General features: G+C 39.5%; 1 protein-coding gene across 1 annotated transcript in view; it reads right to left on the bottom strand.

Annotated features, from left to right (window-relative positions):
• The window catches only part of KCNQ3 (potassium voltage-gated channel subfamily Q member 3), a 204397-nt gene that overhangs the window by 18562 nt on the left and 172923 nt on the right, over positions 1–12912 (bottom strand). The window contains exons 6-7 of the mRNA XM_050322270.1: positions 5072–5094; positions 2799–2855 (exon numbers count right to left, since the gene is read on the bottom strand). Of these exons, the coding sequence (XP_050178227.1) occupies positions 2799–2855; positions 5072–5094 (80 nt within the window). The remainder of the gene's footprint in view (positions 1–2798; positions 2856–5071; positions 5095–12912) is intronic.

The raw sequence follows: 12912 nt of genomic DNA, 5'->3' as shown, positions 1-12912 counted from the left end.
ATACAAAAGAACTCAAAACAAAACCCAAGCTTCTTTCCAGATAATGACTAGCTGTCATCAGGGAAAAAAAAAGGGACTTTATTCTCATTTCCAAGGGATGAAATCTGGATCTGCTGGGGTTTTTGTTTCCATTGATCTTTTTTGAAAAGACTGAGGAAACATTTGTTCTCATGACACAATCTCCCCCATTAAACAGCATGCGCATGGCTCAGTCCCAGGGTACGAAGCATGCGCAGATCACATCACCCTCCATGAGAGTGGCTAGGACAGTGGTTCCCACCCACAGCTTCGTGCACTGCTGCCTGTCTCCTTCAGAATTCTCCAGCTGGTGTTAGCTACTCTTCCTCCCCTTGAAACAGTGGTCCTGTTTCATTTGGCACTCTTACGTTCAATAAAATGTGATTCCCGACTTCCAACACAGTTCCAGGAACTGAGGAGATTCAAATGCATCCCAAACATACTGATAAAAATGCAGGGTAGTTTCTCTGACTACCTTGGATATGTTTCCATTGCTTGTCTTGTGTGCTATTGCATCCTCTCCCTCATGGGTTCCAAAACCTTTGTGTTTGAAATGGGGACCCAGGACGAGAATTCCTTAACTCTGTGGTAGATACATAAAGGGAGGAAGGTGGAAGCAGTGCAGACAGTTTCTTCCTTCCTAAAGAAAAAATCATCTCTCAAATTCTTTTTCCCCAAGAGCAGTGGGAATTATTTTGGACCACCTGAGAGATTAATTTGGTGGGTGGACATGCGAGAGATGTCTGGCTTCTGCAGCACATGTTTTACCCTTGCTCAGAATAAAGAGTGGGAACCACTGAACTAGAAATACTTTTCCAGAAACAGTCATGCAAAGAAACAATGCAGTTACATCCCATCATGCAAGCCAGATACTCTCCTCTCTGTCCTCTGCCTAGTATTGGAGTTTCATAAACAAATGGTACATGAATGAGGAGAAAAATAATAAACTAATGCTAACAGTGAATCAAACAGCCCTATGCCATGTGTTTACCACTTTCACCTAACAAGAAATGAAAATAACCTGGGAATTTTTCTATATTTTCCACAAGTTAGCTAATAACTGGATTCAGTTAATCTCAAGCAACTGGAAGCAAAAGGCAGTCATGTTTACTCCAATATTTTTACAGCTTATCAGCTGAACTTGTATGGGTGAACTTAGATTTGGAAAAACAAACATTCTGAATGAGATTTCCAGAAGTATTCTGATTTGAACTTTCCCTAATAGAAATTAGCACAAAACTCATGTTATGAAGACAGACATGAATCCTGCAGTGAACATGTTCAACTGATCTCAGAAAGTCTGTGAGTTTTCCTAAGATAAAATAAAGAACATTCTGCACTTCAAGGTACTTCTTAACTTTGGCCAATCAGCTTTCCCTTTTATTGAGTAACATTCTTTTCTGCAGAGAGGATCTCACAAAAATGTTTAATCTCAAAATAGTTGACCCTAACAACCAAAACCAAAAAATTTCTAATGTCTGAGGAGGAAACATCTTTTCTAACTCAACCAATTTCCATACTCTTAGGTGGTGTGTGTCCTCATTGGTATTTAAGGGTGAGTGTGACTTCAAATCCAAACTCATCTACCGCCCAGATTATCTACACAGAAACATGAACACAAATCCTAACTTGGACTCTGATGCCCTTCAGAAAGAGCCCTTGTGCACACTAAAGGCCTTTGCTTAGCCCCTTTTCTCACCCACACTTTCAAAAGTGACTGGGAATGGGTAAAAATAAACAATGTCACATAAATCTATGGGAAGAATAATCCAAATCCAATTCTTTGTTGAAACAGAATGGATATTTTTCACCAATGCATGCAGCCATTGTAGGTAGAAACCATATGGATGTTGACCCACTTTTTGCTTTGAAGTGAACATATCTCCATGTATCAACCACTAGAAAGCAAATCAAACTGCAAAATCAATGTCTTCTTATCATTTTGTATGGGCCAATCACCAATTAAAAAAATGGAGAGCTTCACTAGCTGCTCTCCAAAAGTTGAAGAGCTTAAGCTAGAAAAGCTGAGTTGTGTGTTGATGATTTCATGTTTGATGAATGAAGTGGGAATGAGAACAGTGAGCTGAAGTTGAATGACAGCGAAGTGTTTGTGTGGGATAGGATAAAGTGCTTGACAACTCAGTCAAAATATTATTTCTAATGATATTTCTTTCTTATTCCTGAAATGAGAAGGATTATCTCTATGACTCTTTAAAGGAAGATAAAATTCTTGCCCCTCATCTTAGGTCACAGTTCAGGAAGATATTAAAGCATGTCACTAACTTTTTTCAGATGATCAAAAGCATCCACTTGTTTTCCATTTGCTGAACCAAAACCTGCAAATACACATGCAAAGATGCTCTTCCAGTGAACTCAAATTCCAAGTAACTTGCAAGAATTTGTGTTGGCAGGGTTGGGACTGCATAAGGAACAGTGTTTAGCTCTTACAGTGTATATTTTTTTACAGTAAATTTCAAACTGATTTGCAGAGTAGGTTAGTATCACTCCCATTCTATGAAAACAGAGAAAAGCACTTGTTTCTAAGCATATCATTGGGAGAGCCAGGGTTATATCCCATATTTTCTGAACAGCAGAACAATTAACTATTTGCAAGGTCATGCAACTTTCTTTTTATGCTTAATAACTTTTCAGTCTTATCACCCCTTACTTTTGATGGTGCTTAGGTGAACTATTGTAGTAAAAACAGAAAGTGCAGGCAGGGAATGTCATGCAAGAAATATGAAAAGAATAAGGCTCAACTGTTACTTGAATGTATATACCTAAGTTTTCTTGTGAGGCTTGATCCAAAGAATGACTCCCTACTAAACATGACATTACTGTAAAGTGAAGAAAAGTTATTGAGACGTTAATGATTACCCATGAAAAGCTCTATGAAAAATGGGAGCAGCCTTTCATTTGTAGTTAATGTAGTGTGGAGATCAGAGTGGCTTTTTTCTCCTTCCTGTTTTTAGGGCAGATGTATTAAGATGAAATGCTGACAGTGAAATTTTACACCTTGCAAAGTATGGCTTTATTTTCCTTTTGTTGTTAACACTGACAATACAAAAGTGCACCACATTTTATGAATTCTTTCATTCATAATAGGTAGGACTGGTACTGATTATGCCACTTAAAAAAAACAAGCCAACTTTCCAAAGGTAGATAAATATTATTTATCTTGTAGAGATAAGGAAACAGGGATAAATGACTTTTCTGCAATCACATAATAATAGATCTAGGAATGAACATAATCTCTTGATGTCTAGTTCTACAGCTGGAAAATGAGGATTAGGGACAGGACCCTGGGAGAAAATTCAAAACTCTTCACTAAAATGCCTGTCCATACAAGTGCTGAAGTTTCAACACCAGTCAAAATCAGATGAACAGCTGCTAACAACAGCACTGAAAAATAAGGCTCAATATTCATTACCCAAACTAAGACATAAAGAGTTGGTTCAGAATAAGCAATATGTCCATCAAGCAAAGGCCCATCTTAAATGTAGGTCAGGCTACCAAATGTTTGCTGAATGATTTGCTGCACTCCAGCAGAAATGAGCATTAGTATCTCTTTCTCATAAATCTTCCTTCTTGAGAACTGAACAGATGAAAAAGCTTTGCAATACTGGCAGAAGAGCAATTGCTACCTGAGATTTCATGGGGATGGTAGGTTTAGGAATTGATTAAGGAAAAAAAAGCTGGAGGCCCCTCTGGCATAAAGTCAGTAAAATCCCCACCAGTGAGCCATGGATAGCACAGCCCCAGTTCCTCCTGGTTTGGGGGATTGTACAGACCCTGCAGGGAAAATGCTACTCTTAACAGAGCTGCATCACATGTACCACTTCCCTTCACTGCTTACAGGACCCAGTCCAGCTCCAGGGCAGTCAATTGTCCTCTTCCTCATATCTCATATCTTCACAGTTTTAGTTTAAAGGGAGCCTCAGTAAAGCCTTGAAGGAGCTGCTGCCAAACCTCAATTGGTTTTCTACTATGACAAGTCCTTCCTTGAAGCCTTGCCTTGGGATCGAACTTCTGAAATGGACTCTTCCACTCTGTTGTGTCCTCTGTGTTTTTCCCAAATGGTCTAAGAACAAGGAGCTGTATGGTAATGCCAGATCCTGCTTCCAAGGAGGGATCATAGAAGTATCTGTCACAGTGTTTAACTCTAGAACTGTGGAGTTCCTAAAGAGTTTCCACATCACTCAATAGAAACCCTGCCTCTTAAAGCGCTCCCACCCCTCAAATTTTGAAACAGCCAGGTGTAATTTGTAGTTTATTAAAAGCTTCTGTGAAAGCTTTGGATCAATTCTTCTCTCTTCTTTATCAACCACTGATTAGACAATGCCATTTATTGCTATAGCAGCTTTCCCATTAAGTACTTAACTGATGGATGAGCCTGCAGACTGAGGGCATTTATGGGCTGTTCTCTCCAGTAGTACCACATTCCTTTATTGCTCATTTATTTCAATACAGCCAAAGCACAAACTGCAGTGGAGTATGAGTAATACATTCTATACTAAATCACTGTAGGAGGAAGAAGTTTTTCCTTTTTTTTTTTTAAATTATCTGGTCTGTAAATAAGAGTTTTATGAGAGATGGGAGGTAGGACTGTCAAAACAACCAGATTTTATGGCTCAATCCCAGTTCTACTGAAATCAGTGGATGCTCCCACAAGTACCATCATTTGTCTGTTTACCTGGAGGGTTTCCAATGCATTTAATTGAATGCTTCATTCCATAAACACATTCCTGCTAACAGGAAGGCCCCAAGGCAGGTTTACTGATGATTTTGCTGGAGGTTATTACATATGTAACAACATAAAAGCAAGATATATCCAGCTAGAATGAGGGGCCTCGGGATTACAGTTTTAAAGACTTTGAGTTGTGAGTCATACTTTTCCATTTTTAATTCAGTGTGTCAACATAAAATGATTTCTACTGGTCTGAAAGAGACAGTAACTCAGAGACTACTCCACAAACTGTTCGGCTGCTGCAGATGCAGGAGCTTCTCTAGGGGATCTGTGACCAACAGTCAACTGCAGCAGCCATTCACTTACCTAATTTTAATCTGCTGCTGCATCTGGGTCAGAACGTTTCAACTCGAGGTGTGGAATTACATACTCAAAAGGATTTCGGCTCCTAAGCTGTCTCCTACATTTTAAAGACCAGAGTTCAGCTGTTGCCGTCACTGCAGGTGGCTGAAATCTCCAGACATCTACATTAGTGACTGCTTAGCCTGGGTAGTGCCATGGATGTAGAGTACCTAAGATTCCTGAGGGTTCCCAAACTACTTAGCTCCCATCCAGGCAGTCTTTGAAGAGGAGCAGGTTAGCTCAGGATTACAGTGCCAAGAGGGGGAAGACAACCTTTCCCAATAATTTGTCACTACAACACTTGCCTGTATTGTAAGAAAACCTGGGATAGGTTTTCCTTTTCTGTTAAAGGAGATTTGAACCCAAAAATCCAGAGGACAGCAAGTGTTAATTATTTTTTCCCAACTTCCTTTATTGAATGTGCTGCATGTGTTGCATGAAATGTTTAAAAAACAAACTAACAAAAGATAATTCTTCATCAGGCCAGGGACTGGAACTTAGGCCTGACCTCTGATGAACAGCTTTCAAATATTGCTACGGTTCTTGTTCCTTTTCTCTGCACTATAAATGGGGTTACGATTGGACATAGCTTCAGCAGGAGTCTGTGGAGTTGTTCTTCTTTTAATTGCTACTGAATTTCATTATGGATTATCCACTGATAGCAGTTTAGCTTAAACTTTTGCCTTAGAATTACTGTATGTGCCTTTGACTCTTTACTTAGCTGAAGAGGGTTATAAATATATCATTTCCATTTGAAACCTTGCAGTTTGAGTGACAATGGCTGCTCTGCTGCAGTCTTCAGTGACTGACCAGTATTAGGATTGATGACTCCTTCATTTTCGGTGCTTGTAAATTCCCCAGTGTGATGGGGAGCTTTCCCATTTTTCTCAGCAGGGGTGGGACCAAAGGCTCAAATTTAATGTAGCTTTTACAGTACTGCCAGAGAGATTGATTATCCTGCGGTTCTGTCTGAGACATCCATCTTAGTATTTACAGTCAAGAAATTTTTGTACATGGTGAATCAACAGAGACTTCATCCCTTACACCATAACATTTCTCTATGCAAGACTATGGAACAACAGCATGAATCAGAACTTTAAATTCCCCCCAGACCAGCCTGGATGCTGAACCCTGGCCCTATGGCACGGATCAGGAGAAATCTAAACCATGATTAATCATAACAAACAATAAAGCTGTTTACAGACAATCAGCAAGCAACACTGCCTTTGTACAGTTAGCATTTTAGCTGTGTTGTTATATTTGGAAAAAAAGCAAGCAGTTAGAAAATGGATTGGTTAATAATTTTTTATGGCTACCAGTGGTGTTAGTAGCATTCCCCAGAGGGGATAGAACTCACGCTGGAGAAATCCATCAGGGGCTGTCTCCCGTGGGAGGGACCCCATGGAAACAGAGGAAGGACTCAGAAATGTCCCCCTGTAGCCCGTGGTGAAGACCACAGTGAAATAGGTGTCCCCTTATACTACCATGGAAGAGTAACCTCCAGGACAACAAAATGGGAAGAGTTGTGGTCCGGGCGAGGGACTGAAACAACAATGAACCCCCTTTTTTCCGTCTTCTGCATGGCTGGGAGAAGGAGAGGAGATCTGCAAAGAAGGAGGAGTGGGGGAAGGTGTTGTGTTTCAAGACTCTTTACTCTTTATTTACTCTTTATTTTTTACTCTTTAGCTCTTATTCTGTTAGTATTGAATTTAGCTTTTAGTTTGTTAGTAATAAATCTAAGTTTTATTCTCACTCTGAATTTGTTTTGCCTGTTAACACTGCCTCCTCCTAGTTCTTACCTCTACTCAAAAATCCTGGCTGGTTTTTTTTTTTCTTTCTCTCTCCTCTGCCCACTTGGAGAGGGAAGGGGTTGGGGGGAAGGCACATGCATCTGTGGGGTACTTTTTTTTTTTTTTGGAGGGGAAGGGGGTGGTATTTATGGTAGATAATACAAACTAAAAGCATTCCCAAACTCTCTTTCAGGGAGTTTCTCAGCTATCCCCATTGACAAATGTCAGTTTAGGAACAAACAATTCTCCCGAGACTGTTGCTTTAATATCTTAAATTTAGGAGCTAGACTTCATCTGATCTGTCTTCAGCTGTTAAAAAAGCCTATCTTCCTGTCTAAGATTAATCTTTAGACCTATTTCTGTATTCAGTGGGAAGTTAGCAACCCTAACCAGTGAGTGGGAAGAGTGTGGTTCATATTGGGAAGACTTTACACTTGGGGAACTTGGCTCTTGTTACTGACTACAGAAAGATCTAGATGAGAGGTCATTTAAAAAGCAAGTCTCTAGTCTAAGTTAAAATTACCTGAGCTGAAGCCCTCCTTGTTAATTGAATCCTGATGATTAACCCTTAAAGTAACATTCAGATTCGTAACAGTATGTTTGTGCAATAAATATGACAATTGTGTTCATAGCCAGGCAGCCAGAGCAGTAGAATCATCAGAAAATAATTAATCAGCTTCACATCCCAAAATACAACAGTATGTTGTATACAAAAGAACTCAAAACAAAACCCAAGCTTCTTTCCAGATAATGACTAGCTGTCATCAGGGAAAAAAAAAAGGGACTTTATTCTCATTTCCAAGGGATGAAATCTGGATCTGCTGGGGTTTTTGTTTCCATTGATCTTTTGAAAAGACTGAGGAAACATTTGTTCTCATGACACAATCTCCCCCATTAAACAGCATGCGCATGGCTCAGTCCCAGGGTACGAAGCATGCGCAGATCACATCACCCTCCATGAGAGTGGCTAGGACAGTGGTTCCCACCCACAGCTTCATACACTGTTGCCTGTCTCCTTCAGAATTCTCCAGCTGGTGTTAGCTACTCTTCCTCCCCTTGAAACAGTGGTCCTGGCACTCTTAACGTTCAATAAAATGTGATTCCCGACTTCCAACACAGTTCCAGGAACTGGGGAGATTCAAATGCATCCCAAACATACTGATAAAAATGCAGGGTAGTTTCTCTGACTACCCTGGATATGTTTCCATTGCTTGTCTTGCGTGCTATTGCATCCTCTCCCTCATGGGTTCCAAAACCTGTGTGTTTGAAATGGGGACCCAGGACAAGAATTCCTTAACTCTGTGGTAGATACATAAAGGGAGGAAGGTGGAAGCAGTGCAGACAGTTTCTTTCTTCCTAAAGAAAAATTCAGCTCTCAAATTCTTTTTCCCCAAGAGCAGTGGGAATTATTTTGGACCACCTGAGAGATTAATTTGGTGGGTGGACATACGAGAGATGTCTGGCTTCTGCAGCACATGTTTTACCCTTGCTCAGAATAAAGAGTGGGAACCACTGAACTAGAAATACTTTTCCAGAAACAGTCATGCAAAGAAACAATGCAGTTACATCCCATCATGCAAGCCAGATACTCTCCTCTCTGTCCTCTGCCTAGTATTGGAGTTTCATAAACAAATGGTACATGAATGAGGAGAAAAATAATAAACTAATGCTAACAGTGAATCAAACAGCCCTATGCCATGTGTTTACCACTTTCACCTAACAAGAAATGAAAATAACCTGGGAATTTTTCTATATTTTCCACAAGTTAGCTAATAACTGGATTCAGTTAATCTCAAGCAACTGGAAGCAAAAGGCAGTCATGTTTACTCCAATATTTTTACAGCTTATCAGCTGAACTTGTATGGGTGAACTTAGATTTGGAAAAACAAACATTCTGAATGAGATTTCCAGAAGTATTCTGATTTGAACTTTCCCTAATAGAAATTAGCACAAAACTCATGTTATGAAGACAGACATGAATCCTGCAGTGAACATGTTCAACTGATCTCAGAAAGTCTGTGAGTTTTCCTAAGATAAAATAAAGAACATTCTGCACTTCAAGGTACTTCTTAACTTTGGCCAATCAGCTTTCCCTTTTATTGAGTAACATTCTTTTCTGCAGAGAGCATCTCACAAAAATGTTTAATCTCAAAATAGTTGACCCCTAACAACCAAAACCAAAAAAATTTCTAATGTCTGAGGAGGAAACATCTTTTCTAACTCAACCAATTTCCATACTCTTAGGTGGTGTGTGTCCTCATTGGTATTTAAGGGTGAGTGTGACTTCAAATCCAAACTCATCTACCGCCCAGATTATCTACACAGAAACATGAACACAAATCCTAACTTGGACTCTGATGCCCTTCAGAAAGAGCCCTTGTGCACACTAAAGGCCTTTGCTTAGCCCCTTTTCTCACCTACACTTTCAAAAGTGACTGGGAATGGGTAAAAATAAACAATGTCACATAAATCTATGGGAAGAATAATCCAAATCCAATTCTTTGTTGAAACAGGATGGATATTTTTCACCAATGCATGCAGCCATTGTAGGTAGAAACCATATGGATGTTGACCCACTTTTTGCTTTGAAGTGAACATATCTCCATGTATCAACCACTAGAAAGCAAATCAAACTGCAAAATCAATGTCTTCTGACCATTTTGTACGGGCCAATCATCAATGAAAAAAATGGAGAGCTTCACTAGCTGCTCTCCAAAAGTTGAAGAGCTTAAGCTAGAAAAGCTGAGTTGTGTGTTGATGATTTCATGTTTGATGAATGAAGTGGGAATGAGAACAGTGAGCTGAAGTTGAATGACAGCGAAGTGTTTGTGTGGGATAGGATAAAGTGCTTGACAACTCAGTCAAAATATTATTTCTAATGATATTTCTTTCTTATTCCTGAAATGAGAAGGATTATCTCTATGACTCTTTAAAGGAAGATAAAGTTCTTGCCCCTCATCTTAGGTCACAGTTCAGGAAGATATTAAAGCATGTCACTAACTTTTTTCAGATGATCAAAAGCATCCACTTGTTTTCCATTTGCTGAACCAAAACCTGCAAATACACATGCAAAGATGCTCTTCCAGTGAACTCAAATTCCAAGTAACTTGCAAGAATTTGTGTTGGCAGGGTTGGGACTGCATAAGGAACAGTGTTTAGCTCTTACAGTGTATATTTTTTTACAGTAAATTTCAAAATGATTTGCAGAGTAGGTTAGTATCACTCCCATTCTATGAAAACAGAGAAAAGCACTTGTTTCTAAGCATATCATTGGGAGAGCCAGGGTTATATCCCATATTTTCTGAACAGCAGAACAATTAACTATTTGCAAGGTCATGCAAATTTCTTTTTATGCTTAATAACTTTTCAGTCTTATCACCCCTTACTTTTGATGGTGCTTAGGTGAACTATTGTAGTAAAAACAGAAAGTGCAGGCAGGGAATGGCATGCAAGAAATATGAAAAGAATAAGGCTCAACTGTTACTTGAATGTATATACCTAAGTTTTCTTGTGAGGCTTGATCCAAAGAATGACTCCCTACTAAACATGACATTACTGTAAAGTGAAGAAAAGTTATTGAGACGTTAATGATTACCCATGAAAAGCTCTATGAAAAATGGGAGCAGCCTTTCATTTGTAGTTAATGTAGTGTGGAGATCAGAGTGGCTTTTTTCTCCTTCCTGTTTTTAGGGCAGATGTATTAAGATGAAATGCTGACAGTGAAATTTTACACCTTGCAAAGTATGGCTTTATTTTCCTTTTGTTGTTAACACTGACAATACAAAAGTGCGCCACATTTTATGAATTCTTTCATTCATAATAGGTAGGACTGGTACTGATTATGCCACTTAAAAAAACAAGCCAACTTTCCAAAGGTAGATAATATTATTTATCTTGTAGAGATAAGGAAACAGGGATAAATGACTTTTCTGCAATCACATAATAATAGATCTAGGAATGATGTCTCTTGATGTCTAGTTCTACAGCTGGAAAATGAGGATTAGGAACAGGACCCTGGGAGAAAGTTCAAAACTCTTCACTAAAATGCCTGTCAATACAAGTGCTGAAGTTTCAACACCAGTCAAAATCAGATGAACAGCTGCCAACAACAGCACTGAAAAATAAGGCTCAATATTCATTACCCAAACTAAGACATAGAGTTGGGTCAGAATAAACAATATGTCCATCAAGCAAAGGCCCATCTTAAATGTAGGTCAGGCTACCAAATGTTTGCTGAATGATTTGCTGCACTCCAGCAGAAATGAGCATTAGTATCTCTTTCTCATAAATCTTCCTTATTGAGAACTGAAAAGATGAAAAAGCTTTGCAATACTGGCAGAAGAGCAATTGCTACCTGAGATTTCATGGGGACAGTAGGTTTAGGCATTGATTAAGGAAAAAAAAGCTGGAGGCCCCTCTGGCATAAAGTCAGTAAAATCCCCACCAGTGAGCCATGGATAGCACAGCCCCAGTTCCTCCTGGTTTGGGGGATTGTACAGACCCTGCAGGGAAAATGCTACTCTTAACAGAGCTGCATCACATGTACCACCTCCCTTCACTGCTTACAGGACCCAGTCCAGCTCCAGGGCAGTCAATTGTCCTCTTCCTCATATCTCATATCTTCACAGTTTTAGTTTAAAGGGAGCCTCAGTAAAGCCTTGAAGGAGCTGCTGCCAAACCTCAATTGGTTTTCTACTATGACAAGTCCTTCCTTGAAGCCTTGCCTTGGGATCGAACTTCTGAAAAGGACTCTTCCACTCTGTTGTGTCCTCTGTGTTTTTCCCAAATGGTCTAAGAACAAGGAGCTGTATGGTAATGCCAGATCCTGCTTCCAAGGAGGGATCATAGAAGGATCTGTCACAGTGTTTAACTCTAGAACTGTGGAGTTCCTAAAGAGTTTCCACATCACTCAATAGAAACCCTGCCTCTTAAAGCGCTCCCACCCCTCAAATTTTGAAACAGCCAGGTGTAATTTGTAGTTTATTAAAAGCTTCTGTGAAAGCTTTGGATCAATTCTTCTCTCTTTATCAACCACTGATTAGACAATGCCATTTATTGCTATAGCAGCTTTCCCATTAAGTACTTAACTGATGGATGAGCCTGCAGACTGAGGGCATTTATGGGCTGTTCTCTCCAGTAGTACCACATTCCTTTATTGCTCATTTATTTCAATACAGCCAAAGCACAAACTGCAGTGGAGTATGAGTAATACATTCTATACTAAATCACTGTAGGAGGAAGAAGTTTTTCCTTTTTTTTTTTTTAAATTATCTGGTCTGTAAATAAGAGTTTTATGAGAGATGGGAGGTAGGACTGTCAACACTTAATACCTTTCGACTAACAATGGGATGGGAGTATGGGGAAATATCTTGCCATTTATGAGTGAACTACATTAAATAAAAAATAAGCTGCTGAATTTTAGTCACAGCATAATATAGACTTCTCTGCCTATCGGTAGCAAAGCAACATGAATGCTGGAATGACAGGAATATTTTGTGATCAAATAAGTTAATGATGTAAACCAATACTCTCTTCATCAGAAGAGACAAGAACAGACGTATCAAAGGTCCCTCTTGTTCATCATCCTACTGCCTGATTTTTGTGGAATACATGCAAGACAATGTATTTAAAATGAGAATAGTTGAGTTAATCTTTCCAGAAATATTTTTCTACTTTCTGCATCTGAATTCAGACATCTTCAGTCACTGGTTTCTTAAGAACCAAACTTCCAAGAGTGTCTACCTCAACTGCCCAAACTTTTGGTGCTCTTTGCTTGCCCAACAGAACCATCCATTGGCAGCTCTGGTTCTGCCATTTTCTGAGGGACGCAGCTCTCACAGGCAGGACACTGCTGTCATGAGAGCCAGGTCTTTCACAGGCAGTTAGACCTGAAGAGATACTCCTCTAAAAGAGAGGGTTCCCAGGAGCCAGGAGCATAGACTGATTTCTGAAGGAGGTTTAAGCTCCTAAGGGCCTTTGTCTGACTGAAAATCAACCTGAAAATCAACGGGGATG

The sequence above is a fragment of the Myiozetetes cayanensis genome, unplaced genomic scaffold (assembly GCF_022539395.1).
Source record: "Myiozetetes cayanensis isolate MyiCay16 unplaced genomic scaffold, myiCay2020 scf1, whole genome shotgun sequence".
NCBI lineage: Eukaryota > Metazoa > Chordata > Aves > Passeriformes > Tyrannidae > Myiozetetes > Myiozetetes cayanensis.
The sequence above is the reverse complement of the archived record's forward strand: the minus strand, read 5'-3'. Positions and strand labels throughout refer to the sequence as shown.